Source organism: Eulemur rufifrons, chromosome 6 (assembly GCF_041146395.1).
Source record: "Eulemur rufifrons isolate Redbay chromosome 6, OSU_ERuf_1, whole genome shotgun sequence".
In the NCBI taxonomy this organism is placed as follows: domain Eukaryota; kingdom Metazoa; phylum Chordata; class Mammalia; order Primates; family Lemuridae; genus Eulemur; species Eulemur rufifrons.
Window position 1 is genome coordinate 3,984,447 of NC_090988.1, and position 20,233 is coordinate 4,004,679.

Sequence of the window (20,233 nt, forward strand, 5' to 3'; positions counted from 1 at the left end):
CCTGAACTTGGGGTGTGTGTGAGAATGTGTGAATGTGCAAGTGTGTACATTTTCAGCTGTTTAATGTGTCACTGACACAGGACTCCCAAATTACAGTAGCATTTACTTTAGATGATGTCTGCTGACACACTCCAAACATGACACTAAATCCGACTCTCCGCTCCACTGGCATGGAATGAGGCATGGAGCCTGGTGCTGGGTGGCAGCCCATGGTGTTGGGTGTCAGCTCACAGGCTGGGTGAGGCAGAGAAAAGAATCCATTCTTTGATATCAGACGTGACCCAAGATTTTCTGCAGGCAGCCAAAGGGCCTCCTGGCCCAGAGAAATAATGTGAAAAAAGCTAGACCAGGGGCAGGTGAGGGTCTCAGACTGGTACCCCAGAAGGTAGCCCATCAGTCACTCTGGGGAGACAGACACCATCAGTTTCTTTTTGTGGCAGGACAGTAAAATCAAAGTAACAGTTTTCTGGAAAGCAGCAACACAGAATGGCTGGAGCGCTGGAGGGCTATCTCTTGACCTCTGGAGTAGTTCAAGGAAAAGTTCCCTGGTCTGACAACTTTAGACCAAAGAACTTAAGCCATGTGAACTGAAAACGTGTGTGTCTATATACACATGAACATATGTGCTTATATACGAAATATACAAAAGCACCCCTGGAAGGAGGGGCAAAGAGATAGCTGTTTCTGGGGAAGGGAGATGGAGGAATGTGGAGGTGAGGGAACGCTCCCTGTGTGTCCTCCGTACCGGGTGCACTTCTGCCGTGTGCGTGAATAAACTGGACCTATAAGAAATAAAAAAACAAGGAACATACAGGTGATCTCTTAAGAGAACTGAAAAGGGGATGTTATAACTTCTGGGGAGGCATAATGTTTAGCTAACAGGGATCAACATTTGCTGAATAGACAGAGGGATGAACAAAAGAATAAAGAGTCTCTTTAATTCAGGGCCATCAGTTTGGGACAGTAACTTCTAGGACAAGAAGCAGGAGATTCATGGTGGCTAGGAAAGCTTCTCAAAGCAAATGCCAGGGCATCTTCCTCTCCTCAGTCCTTCTCTAGCCCAAAGACAAAGAACAGATGCCCAGGCTGGCCTGTCTTCCTGCTGGATACATAGCCTAATTCTAAGGGAGCTATCAAGTTCAGTGCTGTCAGTAGTCGAGGATTCGAGACACTGGAACATGGCACGACCAAAAGCCAAGTAAGAATTAAGCAAAGGTTAAGAAGAACCACACCTTATCGCTGTTAAGCAAAGTCTGACATTTGAGCTGGCCCATTCACAGCCCCAGGGGCAAGGAATTCCAGCCATGTGGCCAGGAGCCCAGAGCAGTTCCTGAAGCCTTTCCTGTCTTAAAGAGGACAGAGAGAGGGCAGTTCCACTGGCTGGGGAGGCAGAGCCTGCCAGCACTGGGTCACAAGGACGACAGATTTCTGTTTTCAGTGCTGTGGGCTCACATGCATTCAGAGCTTCTGGAATGGAGATGGACAAGGCCATCTTTTGTTTGTCTCTCCATGGCCTTCAGACTGCTCTTCTGCCTTCAAGAGTCTTGCAAGGCAGGCGCTCCTCCCACCCCGCCCCCCACCGCCCTGCTGGGACTCTCATGAATGGTGGGCCCCACCTTCTACAACCCAGGCTTCGGCCTTGGCGTCACCTCAGGCTCTCCAGACGCAGGGCTGGCCGAGGGGACACAGGGAAATTTGCAGAGCCACCATTCAGTCCTCCCTCTGGGGCCTTGTCCAGCTCTTCAAATGCCTCCAGAGCCAGTCCTGGCTCCCTCCCTCACGGCCTGGAGGTGGCACAGGCAGGGACGAGCTGCAGGGAAGGGGAGAGCGGACCAGGTGTCCTCTTAGCCTCTCTCACTGTAGCATCCCACACGTGGGAAGCCATCCTCTTTATTCTTACTTGGCTCTAAGAAATCATCCCCTAATGCTGCAACTTCTGGAAACTCCCTTCAAATTCCCTGCCACCCCTTGGGCCATGTTTGGGAACTGCCATGAGCTGCTTGTCAAGAGACCAACAATGCTTGCTCACTTGTGTGACTCTGAGCCAAAATCCTGTCCCTTCACCCCAACCACAGGCCCTCAGCCGTCCCTTTCTTGGCAGTGGAGAAATGGCATGGCACATCCTAAAATCACCAAATCAAAACTAAAAGCCTACGCTGGGCGCGGTGGCTCATGCCTGTAATCCTAGCACTCTGGGAGGCCGAGGTGGGAGGATCGCTTGAGGTCAGGAGTTTGAGACCAGCCTGAGCAAGAGCGAGACCCCCATCTCTACTAAAAAATGGAAAAATTAGCTGGACAACTAAAAATATGTAGAAAAAATCAGCCGGGCATGGTGGCGCATGCCTGTAGTCCCAGCGACTTGGGAGGCTGAGGCAGGATTGCTTACGCCCAGGAGTTTGAGGTTGCTGTGAGCTAGGCTGACGCCACCGCACTCACTCTAGCCCGGTCAACAGAGTGAGGCTCTGTCTCAAAAAAAAAAAAACAAAAAAAACTAAAGGCCTAAAGGGCAGGCCACAACTGAGAAAGCAAGAAGGAGGGTGTCCATGGAGATACAGTCACCTTCTCTCTATGTGAGAGTCCACGTGAGGGGCATGGAAACCAGACGGGCCCACCTAGAGCAGAGGAGCAATTCGGAGCCTAGGTTACTCCAAGAGTGAACCTGGCGGAGAGGACATTTATCTGCTCCCAACACTCCCACGTCGGCCTGCTGCCACCTCATCCTGGCCCCTCTCCTGTTGCAGAGTATGGTGTGAACAGCATCCTGCAACCAGCTCTGCCTGGTTCTGAGCCTGTCAGGGTATAGACATTTCTGATACCATCAGGGTGTAAAAGAGGTGATGGTAAGTTGTAACTTTGGTGGTGAGTTGGTCCAGGAGAGAGAGGAAAGTGGAGAGGGGGTAGCGGCTACAGAGAACTGGAGAAAGGTACTTGTGAGTGTCTAAGACCTGCCCCCTTGGAAGGTGGGGAGAGGCAGGGTGCTTGGAAGCCAGGGAACAGGGAGCCACGAGGCTCGAGTGGACGTCTGGACTGCCGGCAACCTGCTCTGCTGCTCGGCCTGTGCAGGGGACTCCGTGGGTTGGTCACCATGGTTCCTGCCCAGTGCTTCAGGACACAGGCCTGCCCAGATCTGCTGTGTCCAGGGGAACGGAGAGAATGGAAACACCCCATCTGAGGGCTGCAGGTGCTGGTGGAAGCAAAGCAGGCAGCCCATGCCACCTGGCTGGTTAAGGAACGGCCCCTGGAGTAGTGGACGCAAACATCACCCCATTTCACCTCTTGGTAGGAAGAGAGCTAGAAAGGGCTTTAAGCTGACTCAATAAAGCAAAAGCACTTGTGTATGACAGGTATGCACTCTGTCACTGCGGAGAGCTCGGGCCACCCCTTGTTGGTTAATTATAATCTGCTCAGAGACAGAGGCCAACGTGAGAAAAAGGACCAGCCAAAGGAGGGCCAGCAACTTGGAGCGGGTGGTCAGAGAGCAGAGTGCGCCAGCACATCTTTACCTGCTGCTGGTTCCACTTGAGGTCGGGGATGAGGACAAAGCCGTCAGAGGGATCCGGGTTCTCAAAAACAATCCGGTCTGCTTCAGCCTTCTTGTCAAGAATGTTATACACCCACTGGAAGGAGGGGGAGAGAGATGGTTTACAAACCCACTTGCCACCCCTAGGGAGACACCCCAAACCAGGCTAGGTAAGCTCTCTGGCCTCTCCAGGAAGGATGACCAAGCCAAAAAAGGTCACTAAGCTCAGGGAATCTATACTCAGGCTGTCCTGTCCCCAAGCATCTGCTCTTAGGCATCCAGAAGAGACTTTCCCTCTCCTACCACAGCTGACACTCAGTCACTACAGTCACGCACCGGCCTCTGTAGGTCAGATGGGGCCAGGATCTTTAGGCTTTTCCTGGTCAGCAGAGTGTACACACTTTGTGGTGGCCTCACGGGCCCTGTCTGCCTCCACTCTTACAGCAGTGACCTCCTCCACTGCCCACAGGACTCGGGGGAAGCTGTCTCCATGGATCTTATTTCACCATATTTAGGATGATGCAGCAAAGAAAGGTCAGGAGTCCGAGGACACCAAGGTTTCCTTCTGCAAAGGGAGCCACCTCCTTTGCCAGGGCAGCAAAAGCCTATGGTTCTAGAAGTTAATGTGTGTGGGTTTCCTGCCCCCCTGGGATTCAGCAGTGCGGGGCTCAGCACCTCTGCCCCCCTGGACCGGCTGCAGATGCCAGAGTATCAGCGCTCGCAGGCGACCCAGGCCCCGCGTCACAAAGCAGAATCGACAGCCACGTGGAGATGCGGCGACAGTGACCTCACTGAGACCTTTCACGGCAACCCAGGGCTTCCGGGTTGTGTCACCCTTTGATCAGCTGCTGTTGACAGTCTTCAGAGGACCCTTCCCAGGCCTTGCATGGACCCCAGGGACATCCCTTTACAGTGACAGTCCCGGACAGCCTGTCTGAGGTTAGGAGGTCACAGGTGAGGCTGAGAAGGCCCCTGGACTCAGAGGGCTCATATACCCTGGTACCTCCAGCTCTTCTCTACTTACCCCGGCTATGAGAACCCTTTGGAAACACAGATCCCTTCCAGGACAAGGAACTCTCTGCCCTATATCCGAGAGAGAAACCTACTGGAAAACCAGAAAGTGCGGAGTGGCCTGGGTCACACTTCTGCCCTTTCCTCCTCACAGTCAGAAAGGCCTTCAGGCTCACTGATGGGGGAGGGGGAGCCACAGAGAGGGAGGCCATGGAACCAACACAAGCAGGCTGCCATCGTCCTGCTCCCACTCCCAGAAGGGCTGGCACAGGCAGCATCACCAACGGCCAGGTGCTGGGGGGCCGGGGGTCTACACACCCCATACCCCGAGCCTGGAGGGCTGAGTGCACCGCACTGCATCCTTGGCTCTCAGCTGGGACAGAGGGAGAAGGAGCAGGGGGCATCTGCCCAGGACTGTCTGAGTCTCTAGGTGTTCTGCAACCACCCAACCGGAGGAGGCATTTCAGCGCAGAGGGCCTCCAGACCCCGACGAGACCCACAGGCTGGTCACAATGTGCTCCACCCAACACAAAAGAGGCCCTTCCTAAGAAGTGTGGCGGGGCCACTTCCTGGGAGGGGTCTGGAATACACCCAGCAGTTGCTTCCTCATACGGCGCCGGGGGCCAGAGCAACACATGATCCAGCAAAACCAGCAGGTATCTCCTCTCTGATCTGAAATCTCTGGGAATGCGTTGCTGGAGGGAAAGGCCAGCTGGAAGCTGACCTGAAGGAACCCAGAAATAAAGAGGAGTGGGGGAGATGGCACTGCCCAGGGAGAGCCCTGCTGTCCTGCACAAGCAGGCCTCGCGGGCCTGGCCCTTGCCCGCATGGAGGGCGCACCCTCCTCCGACTGGGATCAAGAGGCTGGACCAGCTCCCCGCTCCACAGCTGACTAGCTGTCACCTTGGCAAGCGACTGCCTCCTCCTCTGTAAAACGGGCTGATGACACCCGCTCGAGGGCTGTGGTGAAGTTTCAGTGAGAACACGCGGCAGAAGTGCCTGCCTGGCACAGCCCGGCGTGGCGGAGGCACCCCACAAGCGGTGTAGCACTTGAAAAGCTCCAACTCGAGGTGACGAAGACAACGGGATGGTTTGCTGGAGCTATGACAAGACTGGCTGGGGACAGGAACAGACGGGCAAAGGAGGTGGCATGAGGAGAAACGAGAGCGCAGCTGGAGGATGAGTGAGCGCAGGAAGGTGTGCTGACCGCCAGGGTGGTCTCACTCTGTGCCCGCTGCTCAAAGTGCCATGGCAGCCCTGTGGGGCAGCCACTCCCACTGTCCCCACTTGGCAGGTGAGGAGAAAGCAGGGCTGAGGAAGGTCACACCAGTTCACGCAGCTCCCGCCCACTCGGGAGTCTGGGTCCCAAGCCATGGCGTGTCCTGCTCCTGGGACAGGCCTCTGGGAGAGGGCAGGGACCAGCATCCGCAGGAAGTCTGAAGGCCAGAAGCCCAGACAAGAAAGGGAGGAGAACAAGGGCACAAAATCCACATAAATCATGGAGGGCTGGGTAATGCAGAGCGCCGCTATCTTAAAGGAAGCCCAGGTGACACCAGCCGCTTTCTGGAACACAGCTGGCTGGACCTCTTTGCAGTAGGTGACCCTAGCAGCTCCCTTGGCACCCCCACCTGTCGTGCCTTCCCATGCGACATCCCGCCCCTCCCTCCTCGCCTCCCCTGCTCTGCGCAGCTCCCTGCCTTGCCCCTCTCCCCCAGCCAGGCGTGGCCCGTCTCAGCTCTGCGCCTGCTCCCTGGATGGTTACTGGGCGAGGAGGACAGTGGTACCACTCTGTGCTGGGAAAACTGCAGGCACGTGATCACGGCACCTCTTAGTTTCAACAATGCCCTAGCAGGCAGGAGCCGTTGGGCACATTCTCCAGACAGTGAAGCCAGAGCTCAGAAGTTAAGGACAATGTCACACTGAGAAGCTGAATGCCAGCCGAGGCTGACCCTGACTGGATGGCTCCCAGGTGGACATTTCTGACTGTATGGTACTGAAGGCTCCAGGGCCAGACAGCCTACTGCATTTTACTGGGCACTTTCACCGGGCAGTTACAAGTACCTCAAATTTGAGAAGCCAAACAGTGTTGCCAGCTAAGAGCACAGATGCCGGGGCCAGACTGCCTGGCTCTGAGTCCCATCTTCAAAGGGCTGCTGTGAAGAATAAATGATGCATGTAAAATGCTTAGAGCAGTTCTTGGCACCTACTAAGTGCTCAATAAATCCCAAACTGAACCGTCTTCCACATACACCCACTCCTGTGTCCACATCCCCTGTGCTGGTGCATGAATGACCCTACCACACACTGACCACCCAAGCCCTTCCCTCACCTCTCCGTATCAACCAGCCTTTGAGCCCCACCGGCCCAGGGAAGACCCACCTCTCAAATTGCTCCTGCCCCTTCCTCATGTCCCTTCTCTGGTTCAGACCCACGCTGGTTCTCAGTCTTCCTGCTTCTACTTTAACCCTGCCTCAGCTGATTCTTTAACTCTGACCATGCTGTTCACGTGCTCAAAACTGTTCGGGGAGGGGGGGGGCCCTCACTGCCTTTGGCAGTTGGTCTCAGATCCAATGATCATTAGAAATATGAAAGTTTTTTTTGTTTGTTTTTGTTTTTTTTAAGAGACAAGGTCTCACTCTGTTGCCCAGCCTGGAGTGCAGTAGCACGATCATAGCTCACTGCAGCCTCGGACTCCTGGACTCAAGTGATCCTCCTGCCTCAGCATCCCAAGTAGCTGGGATTACAGGTGTGTGCCACCACGCCTACATAATTTTTAAAAATTTTTTTGTAGAGAAGGGGTTTCACTATGTTGACCAGATGGTCTCAAACTCCTGGCCTCAAGTGATCCTCCCACCATGGCCTCCCAAAGTTCTGGGATTACAGGTGTGAGCCACTGTCCCTGGCCCAAGAGATTTTTTTAAAAATGCGCATTTCCCAGCTCCCCTCTCCGAAGGGTCAGAGTCAGCAGACAGGGAATAGAGCCCCATGCTCTGTATTTGTAAGAATCTCCCCAGGCAGTCCTGATGTATCAGCAAGGTTCAGGAAGTCCTGGCCTCCTAGATAAGGCCCACACTCCTCCTCCCAGCCTCTGCCTGCCCTCTCAGTGCCGTCTCTGACCTCCAGCACCCCAAGTCCCAGTCACACCATACTCCTGCAGCTCCCCCAGTCCTGCATCACATGAGTCCAGCTCTCGGTGCCTCTGGACTTGCTCCTCCCTCTGCCTCAACCACCTGCTAAACTTCTGTTTTCCCTTCAGGCCCAAAAGGAAGGTCCCTTCCCTGTGAAGCCCCCACCATCTGAGCTGGTCACTGTCCCTCTGCATCACCACTGCAGCTTGTATAAACCACCCGAGTGCTTATCCCATTATCACAGGGCCTGGGACACCACAGATGCTCAATAAATACAGCGACTACTGCCAGTTATGCTGACAGCTTGTTAACCTGCTAGAAACAGTCAAGAAAGAACCTATGAATGCTCCTGTCAATCAGGAGTTGGAAGAGTAGTAGAGTTTTTGTTGCATTCTTCTCCAAGTGGAATCGTATAATGGTGTATAATAAGGAACCTACATGACTCACACCAACAATATTAGGGCTTCCTCTCTTGAATTCCAGATACATACAACCAGCACAACAGAACACACGTTCCAGGAGAACAGCAGAAGCTGTCTAAGAAGATGGAGACATACTTCCTTTCCAGCTTGCGCCAGAGGCACCCTGTGCAATGGCTGCTAACCGGGTGGGGGAAGGGCTGATGGCACACGGGCCTCCCACAGAAGTGTCATTCCCTGGGCCTGCCAACCTCCTTTCCTAAGTACAGTTCACCTTGCAGCACCTGCACACCCAGCCCCCTCCCTCCTGGGCCAGGGAGGCATGGCTGTGAGTTTCCCACGCAGGATACTCTCCTCCACAGTGACCTGAATCTTGGGGAGAGCAAGAAAGAAACGCTCAAAGAGAATGAGTGAGTGATACAAAGGAACCAGTGGGAATCAGTGGGCAAGAAAATGACTCATTAATAAGCATCAATCATATTTAACTGTGAGTATTCACAGGGGGCCAATTCCAGGCAGAGGCTCTGGCTGGCGCTGGGCATAAGCCCAAGGAGGAGTCAGGATCTCTGTGCTAAATGGCCTTGCATCTGGCCCAGTCAGAAGCCTCTGCCAACTGTGAATGGAAGCCCTGCACCACACCCCCAGGGACAGGAGGGGCCCGCCTTCTGTGGAATGAATGCAAGGGGAGCGAGTGAGGGGAGATTTTTTACTCTGAGACTCAGCTGGTTTGAGACAGGTGAAACCAGGCACAGGAGTCTGGACTCGGTAGCCTAAGTCAGTATCAGTTTTTCACCCATTCACAGTTCCTGAGCAAGGGCACAGTCATTCTGAGGCTGTATCAGGAGCAGATACAAATCCCTCCAATGGACTGGACTGCTCTGAGATTCTAGAGAGCCTCCATGGCATGCCCAGGCACCTCGGGGACGGGGAGGGAGACTAGGGTCAATTCTCTTGTCTATGAAGCTTTCTCTGACCGCCCACCCAGGCCTCCCACTTATCCTATCAGTCCTGTCACCGCACACACAATCTCACAGACCACACAGTCCCTCATATACCTGTGTCCCATCTGACTGTGCATGGGATGGGCTCCATGAGGCAGGGAGTGTCTGCTGTGCCCCCACTCCTAGTATAGCACCTGGCCTCTGGTGAGACCCCAAAGCATGCTTGCGGGAAGAGACACTGGCCACAGCAGCATCTGAGACATGCCGCCAGTCACCTGGATGCTGAGGCTCTGGGACTCCAGGTGGGGCAAGGTAACATTCCGGTAGTCCTCTCCTGTCTCTTGGATCAGGCGGAGGTCCTGGCGCAAGTACTTCTGCAGGTGTTTCTCTGTTGCAGGGTAGACCACGGTCGTCTTCACATCTGCAAAGACACAGCACAGCCTGGGACTGGGAAGCAACACCCACTCTCCACGCCACGGGCACCACGGCACGGAGATGATCCCTGCCCAGCTTTGATCCCTGAGGGGAGCCAAAGGCCAAGAGGGTCCATGCACCCAGGATCCACTCCCATGAGGTGCCTCGTGCCATTTCATTTATGAGCTGAGCTGAGCCACACTTAGAAGCTGGAAAACACAGGTTTTCACCAGTGGGTCTCTGGGCCCTTCATCACGTGAACCCCAGCCGTTCCCTGTCCATTTTCCAGGCATAGGAATGAAAAGTCTCTCACTCTTTTCACATGCCAAATTTCTAGGTATGTGGCTTTCTGGATTCAAACCTAAAAATGTGGTTTAAAGTCAAGTAGCCCCTTTAATGAGGGGCTTTGCAGCATAGCACACAGGTTCAAGGCATGGACTATGGAGCCGGGACATCTGAGTTCAAGTCCTGGCTCTGCCTGCTCCTTACTCAGAGTGGGACCCCTTGGTCCACTATTTAACCTCCCCATGCCTCTCCTTCTCCATCTGCCAAATGGATGGTAATAGCTCCTGTGTCGTAGGGCTGGCAGGATTAAGCAGGTTGGTTACCTGTGGAGCACTCGGAACAATGAGCACATAACAACGTACCTAAGTACTAGCTACTCCAATCCAGGGTTCATCAACCGCAGCACCATCGACATTTGGCCTGGACAACTCTGTGTTGTAGGGCTATCCTGTGCATTGCAGGGGGTTTAGCAGCATCTCTGGGCTCTGCCTGGATGGTTGTAGTACCTTCCCCTCTGTTGTGACAACCAAAAATGTCTCCAGACATTGCCAAATGTCCCCTGGGGGATAAAATTGTTCCCAGTTGAGAACCACAGTTTTAATCAGAAGGACATCTTGTAGTTTTCCTAAACAGACTCTAGGCTAGTGTCCTGGTCCAATACCACCTGGCTTTGGTTAAGTCCTTTCTCTTATTTTTAATGACATCTGGTACCACTATTATTACTCTAACATTTATATACAGTGCTTCAAGATAGATCTTAAGGGTAGGATAGGAAAATGGTGTTTCAAAATCAGTTGGAAATTGGCCGGGAGCAGTGGCCCACGCCTGTAATCCTAGCACTCTGGGAGGCCGAGGTGGGACTATCACTCAAGGTCAGGAGTTCAGACCAGCCTGAGCAAGAGCGAGACCCCCGTCTCTAAAAAATAGAAAGAAATGATCCAGACAACTAAAAATATATAGAGAAAAAATTAGCCGGGCATGCCTACAGTCCCAGCTACTCAGGAGGCTGAGGCAGGTGGATTGCTTGAGCCCAGGAGTTTGAAGTTGCTGTGAGCTAGGCAGACGCCACAGCACTCCAGCCCGGGCAACAGAGTGAGACTCTGTCTCAAAAAAAAAAAAAAAAAAAAAAAAAAAAAAAAACAACACACACACACACATAAAAAACAATCAGTTGGAATGTTCTCAGAAGACCTATGGTTCCCCCTCTGACTCCCTTACCCAAGACTCACACAAACTCTCCCAGGGAAGCCCAAGAGAGAGCAGAAGCCCAGCAAGTACATTTTAATACCTCAGGAAACTCTCATACGCACCTACATACTTCAAGACCCAGCTAAGAACCACTCACCTACACTTTCGTGTTTGGTCTGAGGACATAGGAGGTTTCAATCCCCCTTTCATGGGTAAGTGAAAAGGGCTGGCAGGATTTAAGGACTTATCCGGGCACATGTGTGAGATGTGGCCAAGGCAAGACTGGAATAAGGACTTCTCGCCCCAAAGTCGGTGCTCTTGCAACACTGCAGTCTGCCCTATGGCCCGAAGCCTTCTTCCAAAGCCCAGTGGGGATGTACAAAGCTGACATCCCAAGTGCATGACTTTGGTGAGCATCAAATGTCCCAGTCCGTCACCTCTGGGAGGCCATGCACACAGTGAGGAGACACAGACACTGGCCCTGAGTTGGCCGTATGACTCCCCTTACTGGCTGTGCCCTCTTGAGCATGTGACTTCTTTTCCTTTAGAAACAGCGGCTCTGCCATCCCGGTTAGGGTGCAGCGGCACCATCACAGCTCACTGTAGCCTCAAACTCCTGGGCTCAAGTGATTCTCTTGCCTCAGCTTCCCGAGTGTTGAGAGGCTTAACTTCTTTTTTTTGGAGACAGAGTCTCACTCCGTTGCCCGGGCTAGAGTGCCGTGGCGTCAGCCTAGCTCACAGCAACCTCACACTCCTGGGCTCAAGCGATCCTCCTGCCTCAGCATCCCAAGTAGCTGGGACTACAGGCATGTGTCACCATGCCCGGCTAATTTTTTCTATATATTTTTAGTTGTCCATATAATTTCTTACTGTTTTTAGTAGAGACGAGGTCTCACTCTTGCTCAGGCTAGTCTCGAACTCCTCAGATCAAACGATCCACCCGCCTCGCCTCCCAGAGTGCTAGGATTACAGGCCTAAGCCACCGTGCCCAGCCGAGGCTTAACTTCTTGAAGTCTCAGTTTCCTCACTTGTTAAAGGGTGGTCATCAATCTGACTCACAACAAAGTTGTTGTTAACATTAAACAAAACATGTCATCTGGATTATTGGAGGTGCTAAACGTCACCCCACTCCTCAGACTCCCTGAATCTGACCCTGAAAGGGAAGCACAAGGCTCCCTCACACCCCTCTGGGCAGCAGGCAAAAAACACAGTTCCTTATTTCTCACTCCTCACTGGATGTGGTATTCTGGCCAAAAACGCATAACCGGAATCTTATCACGAGGAAATATCAGCGAACCAAAATCCAGGGGCATTCAACAAAACAAACAGCTTTATAATGCTTCAAAAATGTCAAAGTTAGGAAAGACAAAGAAAAGGTGAGGAACTGCTTCAGATGAAAGGACTTAAGAGACGTGACTGAAGGGAGTGGACTGGATCCTGGGCTGAGCAGGGGAGCCCTGCTCTGAAGACAGCTTTGAAACAGCCCAGGGTCATAGGACAGAGGTCAGAGATCAGGTACTCCAAGACCTCAAGAGGCAGGAGACTGCCTCAAATAGATCAAATGGTGCCACGTTGGCCCAAGCAGTGGATTCGAGGAAAATCCCATGGTATCTGCAGTGCAGCCTGGTGGATGAGAACAAATATTGGAGCCCATCAGCCTGGGTGCAAATCCCAGCTCTGCACTTACTAGCTGTGTAACCTTGGCCAAGTGACCCTCTCTGTTGCTTCAGTCACCTGACCTATATAACTTGGGGATGATAACAACAGTACGTATCTTACAAGGGCTAGTGAGAGAATTAAACGAGTTGGCAGATGGAAGGATTCATGCTAGGTTTTCTCTCGTTTTCACTGTTGTCTCAGTTGCCTGGTTTGGGCAGTGGGGAGAAAGCTGTAGCGGTGCAGTTCCCTGGGAGCAGGGTGAGACGGCCTGGGAACAAAGGCAGAGCTGATGTCGGAGCACGGCTAAGTCTGCCAGCAACGGACACACAGGCCAGCTCACAGCCTGGGGCTCCCTGGCTGCTCCAGATCTGAAGCCTCTGGGCCTGCAAGCATGCCCTTGTCTGCTGAGGCTTGTCCAAGACCTGCCCCGGCCACCCGGGCTGCAGGACAGCAGGCATCTCACCAAGCCAGCCCCTCCCGCCTGCCCTGCTCCACAGCAAGGAGAATGTCCAAAGACATTTATTTTCCAACTGCTCACTTCCTGCCGTGCTTCTTCCTTTCCTGAGAAGCTCCTACCTGGACATGGGGAGCCCCCTATGGCACTCTCAGGGCCCACTCCCCACCCTCGAGATCCAATCATGCCTCAGGGGCCCAGTTTCTCTCAGATGACCACCAGAAGCCCCAGCCAGGCCAGGCTGGCCCTCGCCGGCTGCCATGAGGGTGGGGGCTGCCCCTCACTGTCCACCCCTTCACCAGCTTCCTGCCCATGGTCTGCTAGGCCCCTCTCCCCGTGGTGTGCCACCACTCCCCTGCAGCCTCTGCCCCAGCCACAGACTCCTTGCTGTCCCAGGAGCCCACACCAGGCACAAGCCCCGCCTGCGCCACGCACTAGCTGCTCCAGCTGCTGGAAGACCCTCCTGCCCCGGAGCCCACGCCGGTCCTCACCTCGTTCAGGTCTGAGGTCAGCACCTCAGGCTCAGACGGGCCTGGTCAAACAGCAGCCCCGACCTCCTGGCCTCAACCTCCTTGACCACTCGCTTTGCTCCACTTCTCTCTACCCGACACTGGCATGCCGACCTGCCGACCGGCTGCCTGACTCACTGCCCCATTAGAATGTAACCTCCAGGAAGACAGGGATGTGGTCCAAGTTTGCTGGTGTTTTTGTTTTTTTTACCATTTATCCCCAGCACCTGGAATAGTGCCTGGCCTCTGGTAAGCACTCAACAAATTCTTACTGAACAAATGAATAAATGAAGCCGCCCTTTTCAGACTTTAAACCCAGGAAGAGCATTTTTGTTCCAAATGAAATAAAACTCTTTAATAAAAACCAATATATTTCTCAATGCTAAGTTTCACATTGGCAGCCAAAAAATGAACTCTGATGTAGGGCCAATCATGATGTTCACTTGCAGCTGAACTTCAGGAGTTTCATCAAGCATCAATGTTCAATGTACAATTGAACTATCAGGTAAAAATATGTTGAGGAACAGGATACACAAGCATAGTCTCAAAAATACCTCCCTACAGATTAGTTATTAATTAAAAAGGGAAAACAAGTAGCTCTCCAGCAGCAAAAGGCTGCCACTGCCACCACGCAGCAGGAGTTCACACCACTCCTAATGGGCACACTGACATCATGCGCGTCCTTATGGGATGTGGTATTCTGGCCAAAAACGCATAGCCAGAATCTAATCACCAGGAAATATCAGCGAACCAAAATCCAGGGGCATTCAACAAAACAAGCAGCTTTATAATGCTTCAAAACTGTCAAAGTTAAGAAAGACAAAGAAGGCTGAGGAACTGCCTCAGATTCGAGGACACTTAAGAGACGTGACTGAAGGGACTGGGTGCTGGGCTGGGGAGGTGAGCCCTGCTCTGAAGACGGCTTCCAAACAACTGGCACAGTCACGGACACATCATGTCTCACATAAAGGTGAAATTTCCTGAAATTGATCATTTTTCCCTTTTTTATATCCATTATTATTGTTATGTTTATGTGGAGAGAGAAAAAGCAAATGTGGCAAAATGTTATCATTAGGTGAAGCGCTTTTATAAGGAAGTTCTTTGAACTGGTCTCACAACTTTTTTGAAGGATTAAAATTTTTTTTTCAAAAGAAAGTTTCAAAAAAAGTATCATTTACTCCTCATGACCAATGTGAGGTGGGTATTTTTATGGTCCCATATTACACACTAGGAAACTGAGGCACAGTGCCTGGAGTGGCCCCTGAGGTCCCACAGTACCATGTGGTGCCCAGGGCTGGGCTCCACCTGCAGCTGCATGGGGCAGCCCGTCCCTGCCCACTGCAGGTCAGTGGATGAGGCCCAACACCCCACCCAGGTTCTCCTGCCAAGCACTGCCGGGCAAGTTGACTTGTGGGCACCGCCTGCTCAGGATGAGTAGCACCTAGCAACCCCTCTGCCCAACCCTGCCCGCCTCCCAGCATTCTCAAAAAGCCAGCTCAGGGCTGGGTGTGGTGGCTCACAGCTTTATTCCTAGCATGCTAGGAGGCCAAGGCAGGAGGATGGCTTGAGCTCAGGAGGTCAACACCAACCTGAGCAAGAGCAAGACCCCGTCTCTACAAAAAATAGAAAAATTAGCCGGACATCATGGTATGCACCTGTAGTCCCAGGTACTCAGGAGGCTGAGGCAGAACAATCACTTGAGCCTCGGAGTTTGAGATTGCAGTGAGCTGTGATGATGCCACTGCATTCTGGCCCAGGTGACAGAGTTTTATCTCAAAAAAAAAAAAAAAAAAAAAAGCCAGCTCGGGACAATCTTAAACCCCTCCTCAAAAACCCATCCCTAGAAAATGTTCACAATGCATTAAGAGGACTTCCCGGATACTCCTTACAAAGCCCCCCTACCTGTCATGCTTTTTAAAAGTTTATAGTTTTAATTCAAGTCATATTTGCATATAGGTTATTAAAGACTCAAAGGAAGCTTGTTTTAAAAACTTCCTCTCCTCCTTGCTCCCATTTCCAGTTCCTCAAGGGCACCACTTTCAACTTTTCTGGGCACTTCTTTGGTTCTGTACTTCCATAGTTCTAAATCATACTTTTATGTCGTGTTCTTCCTTGACATTTCAGTTTTACTTGTTGGCCACCTATTATAGAAGAAAAGGATTTGCCTCTTTCACCAGCCCTCCATCAGATGCACACATGTACAACAAACATGTACACAGACACTTGCTAACCCTCCACCTCACAGTACAACCCTATCACAATTTTGGATAAGTCAGTATTCAACGCTAACACTACTGTGATTATTTAAATGCTGTTCACTGCTGAATAGTACACTGTGATTGTTTTTTCTTTTCAGCCAATTTTTGGCATATGGAATTAGTAATTACTTTTTTGCTTGCTTTTCTATAAATTTGTCATAAACTCATTCCCAAACCTGTTTATACAAATCTCTTGATGTGTTAAAACTCATCAGGCATATGAGCAATGACCAATGTGTCATTCCAGAACCTCTGCCGCACACCCCCAAGCTGTGCTGGGATCTCCAGGTACTACAGTCTTGGGGGTTCCCTTTCCCTCTCTGTTGGGCTGGGTACCCTGTTTCCTGGATCTATGGTCTTCCTCTTTCATGTTTATGTCCTTATTTTGCTGAAGTAGTGGTTCTCAAACTTCAGTCTGGCATTATTATTAACATTTAATTCTTAGAATTTTCATTAGGAAAACCATGTCAATATTTCCAATTCTCTAAAATAATTTATCAGGTAGATCGGTAAAAAGGCATTCAAAGTTCTGCCACAGCAGAGAACAGAAATAATTTTCCCTATACTCTGTAATTACTATTTGTACACAATTACTATTTTGTCAATTAAAAGTAAATTAAAACATTTACACTAAAACAAATTTTGCCTCTGTAATCTGCTATGTGAATGTGACAAATGACTGTAGAAATGCAACTTTAATACATTTAGCATTGTTTGAATGCTTTGCTCAGGCAAAGAACTATTTTGCATCATGTGTATGGTTTTTTTTTTTTATTTCATCTTATTGTTATGGGGGATACAGAATTGCAGGTTACATACGTTGCCCATGTACCGCCTTTCCCCCCAAGTCAGAGCTCCAGGCGTGTCCGTTCCCCAGGTCGTGCGCGTTGCACCCAACATGTAGGTATATATCCCTCCCCCCCCACCTCCCCTTCCCGAGTCAGCACCTTCAAGTGTTACCATTCCCCAAACGGTGTGCAATGCACTCATTATGTAGGCATACACCCATCCCCTCCCCCACCCCCCACCTCAGTCTGATATCCGATTGGTGTCATTCCCAGATGTGTATTTAGGTGATGATCAGGGAAACCAATTTTCTGGTGAGTACATGTGATGCTTGTTTTTCCATTCTTGGGATACTTCACTTAATATAATGGGTTCCAACTCTCTCCAGGAGAACCATAGAGATGTCGTATCTTCATTATTTCTTACAGCTGAGTAATATTCCATGGTATACATATACCACAGCTTACTAATCCAATCATGTATTGATGGGCATTTGGGTTGTTTCCACATCTTTGCTATTGTGAATTGTGCTGCTATAAACATTCGGGTACATGTGTCTTTGTTACAGAATGACCTTTTTTCCTTTGGGTATATGCCCAATAATGGGATTGCTGGATCGAATGGCAGGTCTACTTGAATCTGTTTAAGATACCTCCATAATGCTTTCCACAAGGGTTGCACTAGTTTGCAGTCCCACCAGCAGTGTATGAGTGTTCCTGTCTCTCCACATCCACGCCAACATGTGTTGTTTTGGGTTTTTTTGATAAAGGCCATTCTCACTGGGGTTAAGTGATATCTCATTGTGGTTTTGATTTGCATTTCTCTGATGATTAGGGATGTTGAGCATTTTTTCATATGTTTGTTTGCCATTCTTATATCTTCTTTCGAGAAGTTTCCATTCATGTCATTTGCCCACTTTTTGATAGGGTTGTTTGATTTTTTCTTGCTGATTTTCCTGAGTTCTAAATAGATTCTTGTTATCAGTCCTTTATCTGATGTGTAGTATGCAAAAATGTTTTCCCATTCTGTAGGTGGTCTGTTTATTCTCGTGACTGTTTCTTTGGCTGTGCAGAAGCTTTTTAATTTAATCATGTCCCATTCATTTATTTTTGTTGCTGCTGTGATTGCCTTGGGGGCATGTGTATGTTTTATTTATCATTAAAGTGTACAAGCTTTGAAAAATATATGCATCAGCTTGCATATATAACATTAAAATGGAAATGAATGCAATGTTTTTAAAGCTGAACTTTCTATCAGCCAAGGTAAAAGAAAGATTGTATTTTGAAAATAGAGTTTCCCAGGTAAAAGGATTAAAAAGTCTCTTGTAACTATTGGTAACAGCAGAGAATTATCAAATTCGTAAATTGTGAATCTTAACTTACATTTCTAAATGATGTATGTAAAAGTTGTACATTTTACTCAATACGTTAAATGTAAATAAAGAACAATAATCAGCAAACAAACAAAAAACCCATAAAACTTTGATGTGCATCAGAACCACCTGATTGAGGAAGTCTGGCTGGGATAGTACCAGAAAATTTGCATTTCTAACAAGTTCTGGGTGATGCTGACGCTGCTGGTCTCAGGACCACACATCAAGAACCACTGAGCTAAAAGCACAAACTCAAGTCGCTTCCAGAGATGTGGTACAAGGGAGGTAAATTTTGAGGCTTGGAACATCTGAAAATGTCTTTATTCTATCATACTTAATTAAGAATTTGGCTAAAGAATTCTAGATTGGAAAGCAATGATCCTCAAAATCTGAAAGCTGCTGTTGTAGAGGCTGAGGTCATGCTAAGGCCCAAAGCTCTGTATGTGTCCCCAGTGTCCTGATGGTGTTGATGGGTCTTAGAGTGGGTTTATTTCCATCCATTCTGCTAGGTAATTGCTGGGGCCTTTTAATCTCAAAAGTCATATTCTTCAGTCCTGTGAAATTGTCTTGAATTATTTCTTTTATGATTTTCTTCTCCATTTTCTCTGCCTTTTCTTTCTGGAACACCCATTTGGATATTTACTTTCTTGGATTCATTGTCCAGTTTTCTTACCTTTTCTCTCCCATTTTCCATCTTTTTGTCTTTTTTTTTTTTTTAATTTAATTAAAGACACAGGGTCTCACTCTGTTGCCCCAGCTGGAGTACAGTGGCATGATCACAGCTCACTGCAGCCTCACACTCCTGGGCTCAACCAATCCTCCTGCCTCAGCTTCCTGAGTAGCTGGGACTACAAGTGTACACTACCATGCCTGGCCAATTTTTTTTTTATTTTTTGTAGACATGGGGTCTCACTATGTTGCCCAGAGTGGTCGAACTCCTGGGGCCAAGTGATCCTCCTACCCTGACCTCCCAAAATGCTGGGATTACAGGCATGAGCCACCACACCCAGCCTTTGCTCTACTTTTAAAGTTTTCTCCAACTTCATCTTCTCCTCTTCTATTTTTTAATTTTTCATTCTGCTATATTTTTTTCATTTCTAAGAACTTTTAAAAAATTCCTTTTGGATAGTATCTTGTTCTTATGCATTCTATATATCATAATTTCTGAGATTAAAGATAGTTCTTGAAATTTCTTTTCCCCACATAATTTCTGGCTCCTCCAAGTTTCTTTCTTTTCCTTCCTTTTTGTCTTTTCTTTGTCAACCGAGGCTTTACTCAGAAGTCTGGTCACCCTTGCCTGTCCATTCCTTCATATCTAAGAGTAGGGGTTGGGTATGGTGGCTCATGCCTGTAATCCCAGCACTTTGGGAGGCCAGGTTGGGAAGATCACTTGAGGCCTGGAGTTTTAAGAGCAGCCTAGGTAACATAGTGAGACCCCCATCTGTACAAAATTAGCTCACAGTAGTAGCTCAGTGCACCTGTAGTCCCACATATTCCAGAGGCCAAGGCAGGAGGATCACTTGAGCCCAGGAGTTCAAGGTTTCAGTGAGCTATGACCACACCACTGCGCTCTAGCCAGGGCGAGACCCTGTCTCAAAAAAAAATAAATAAATAAAAATAAATAAAAATAAATAAATAATACTACAAGCCTAATGGGCAGTTCTGTGGACACAGGTGTAATCACCTGGAGCAAAGCATTTGGGTGGTCAGGCTCTTCCTCTGCACTACAGAACCCCCAAGAGTTCAGGTCTTCTCTTGGGCAGGTCAGATCCCCATGGATGACATCCAGTTTCCCATGTGGAGATATAAGCTTGGCTGACAGTATTCCCGGGGACGGGGACAGGGACGGGTGGCAGCTGGGCGGGGGTCATATTAACAGAGAAAACAGATATAAACATCCTCTCACCTCTCCACACCTCGGTGCCCTGGCCTCACCTAGAATCTCCTGCAGACCCTGTTTTACCCTCTGCTCACCTGTTGGGTGAGGGAGGAGCAGCTTCCCCGGGAAGTGGGAAAGAAGACTTCAGGGACTGCTGTCTCAGCTTGCCCCTCTCAGATCTGTTAAGCCAGTCACCCCTCCTCCCTTTGCATCCTAGGTTTGGAAATGTTGTCACCTCTCCCTCCCTTATAATCTTTATGGTTTAATTTTTTCAAGGCTATTCCGTTAGTGTCATCATCAGAGCAGGCTGTCAAGGACGCAGGCAGGCATTCAAGTTGCCCCTTTGAACCAGAAGCCATGTTCCTGTCCTGTCTCCCTTACAATGCTCCACTTTCCTTCTTAGCTGTTCG

The 20,233-nt window shown here is 49.9% G+C and overlaps 1 protein-coding gene across 2 annotated transcripts in view; it reads right to left on the reverse strand.

Annotated features, from left to right (window-relative positions):
* DCPS (decapping enzyme, scavenger) overlaps positions 1 to 20,233 on the reverse strand; it is a 41,593-nt gene that overhangs the window by 4,059 nt on the left and 17,301 nt on the right. For both annotated transcript variants that reach the window (XM_069470706.1, XM_069470705.1), the window contains exons 3-4: positions 9,295 to 9,440; positions 3,504 to 3,617 (exon numbers count right to left, since the gene is read on the reverse strand). In XM_069470706.1, coding sequence (XP_069326807.1) covers positions 3,504 to 3,617; positions 9,295 to 9,440 — 260 coding nt within the window. The remainder of the gene's footprint in view (positions 1 to 3,503; positions 3,618 to 9,294; positions 9,441 to 20,233) is intronic.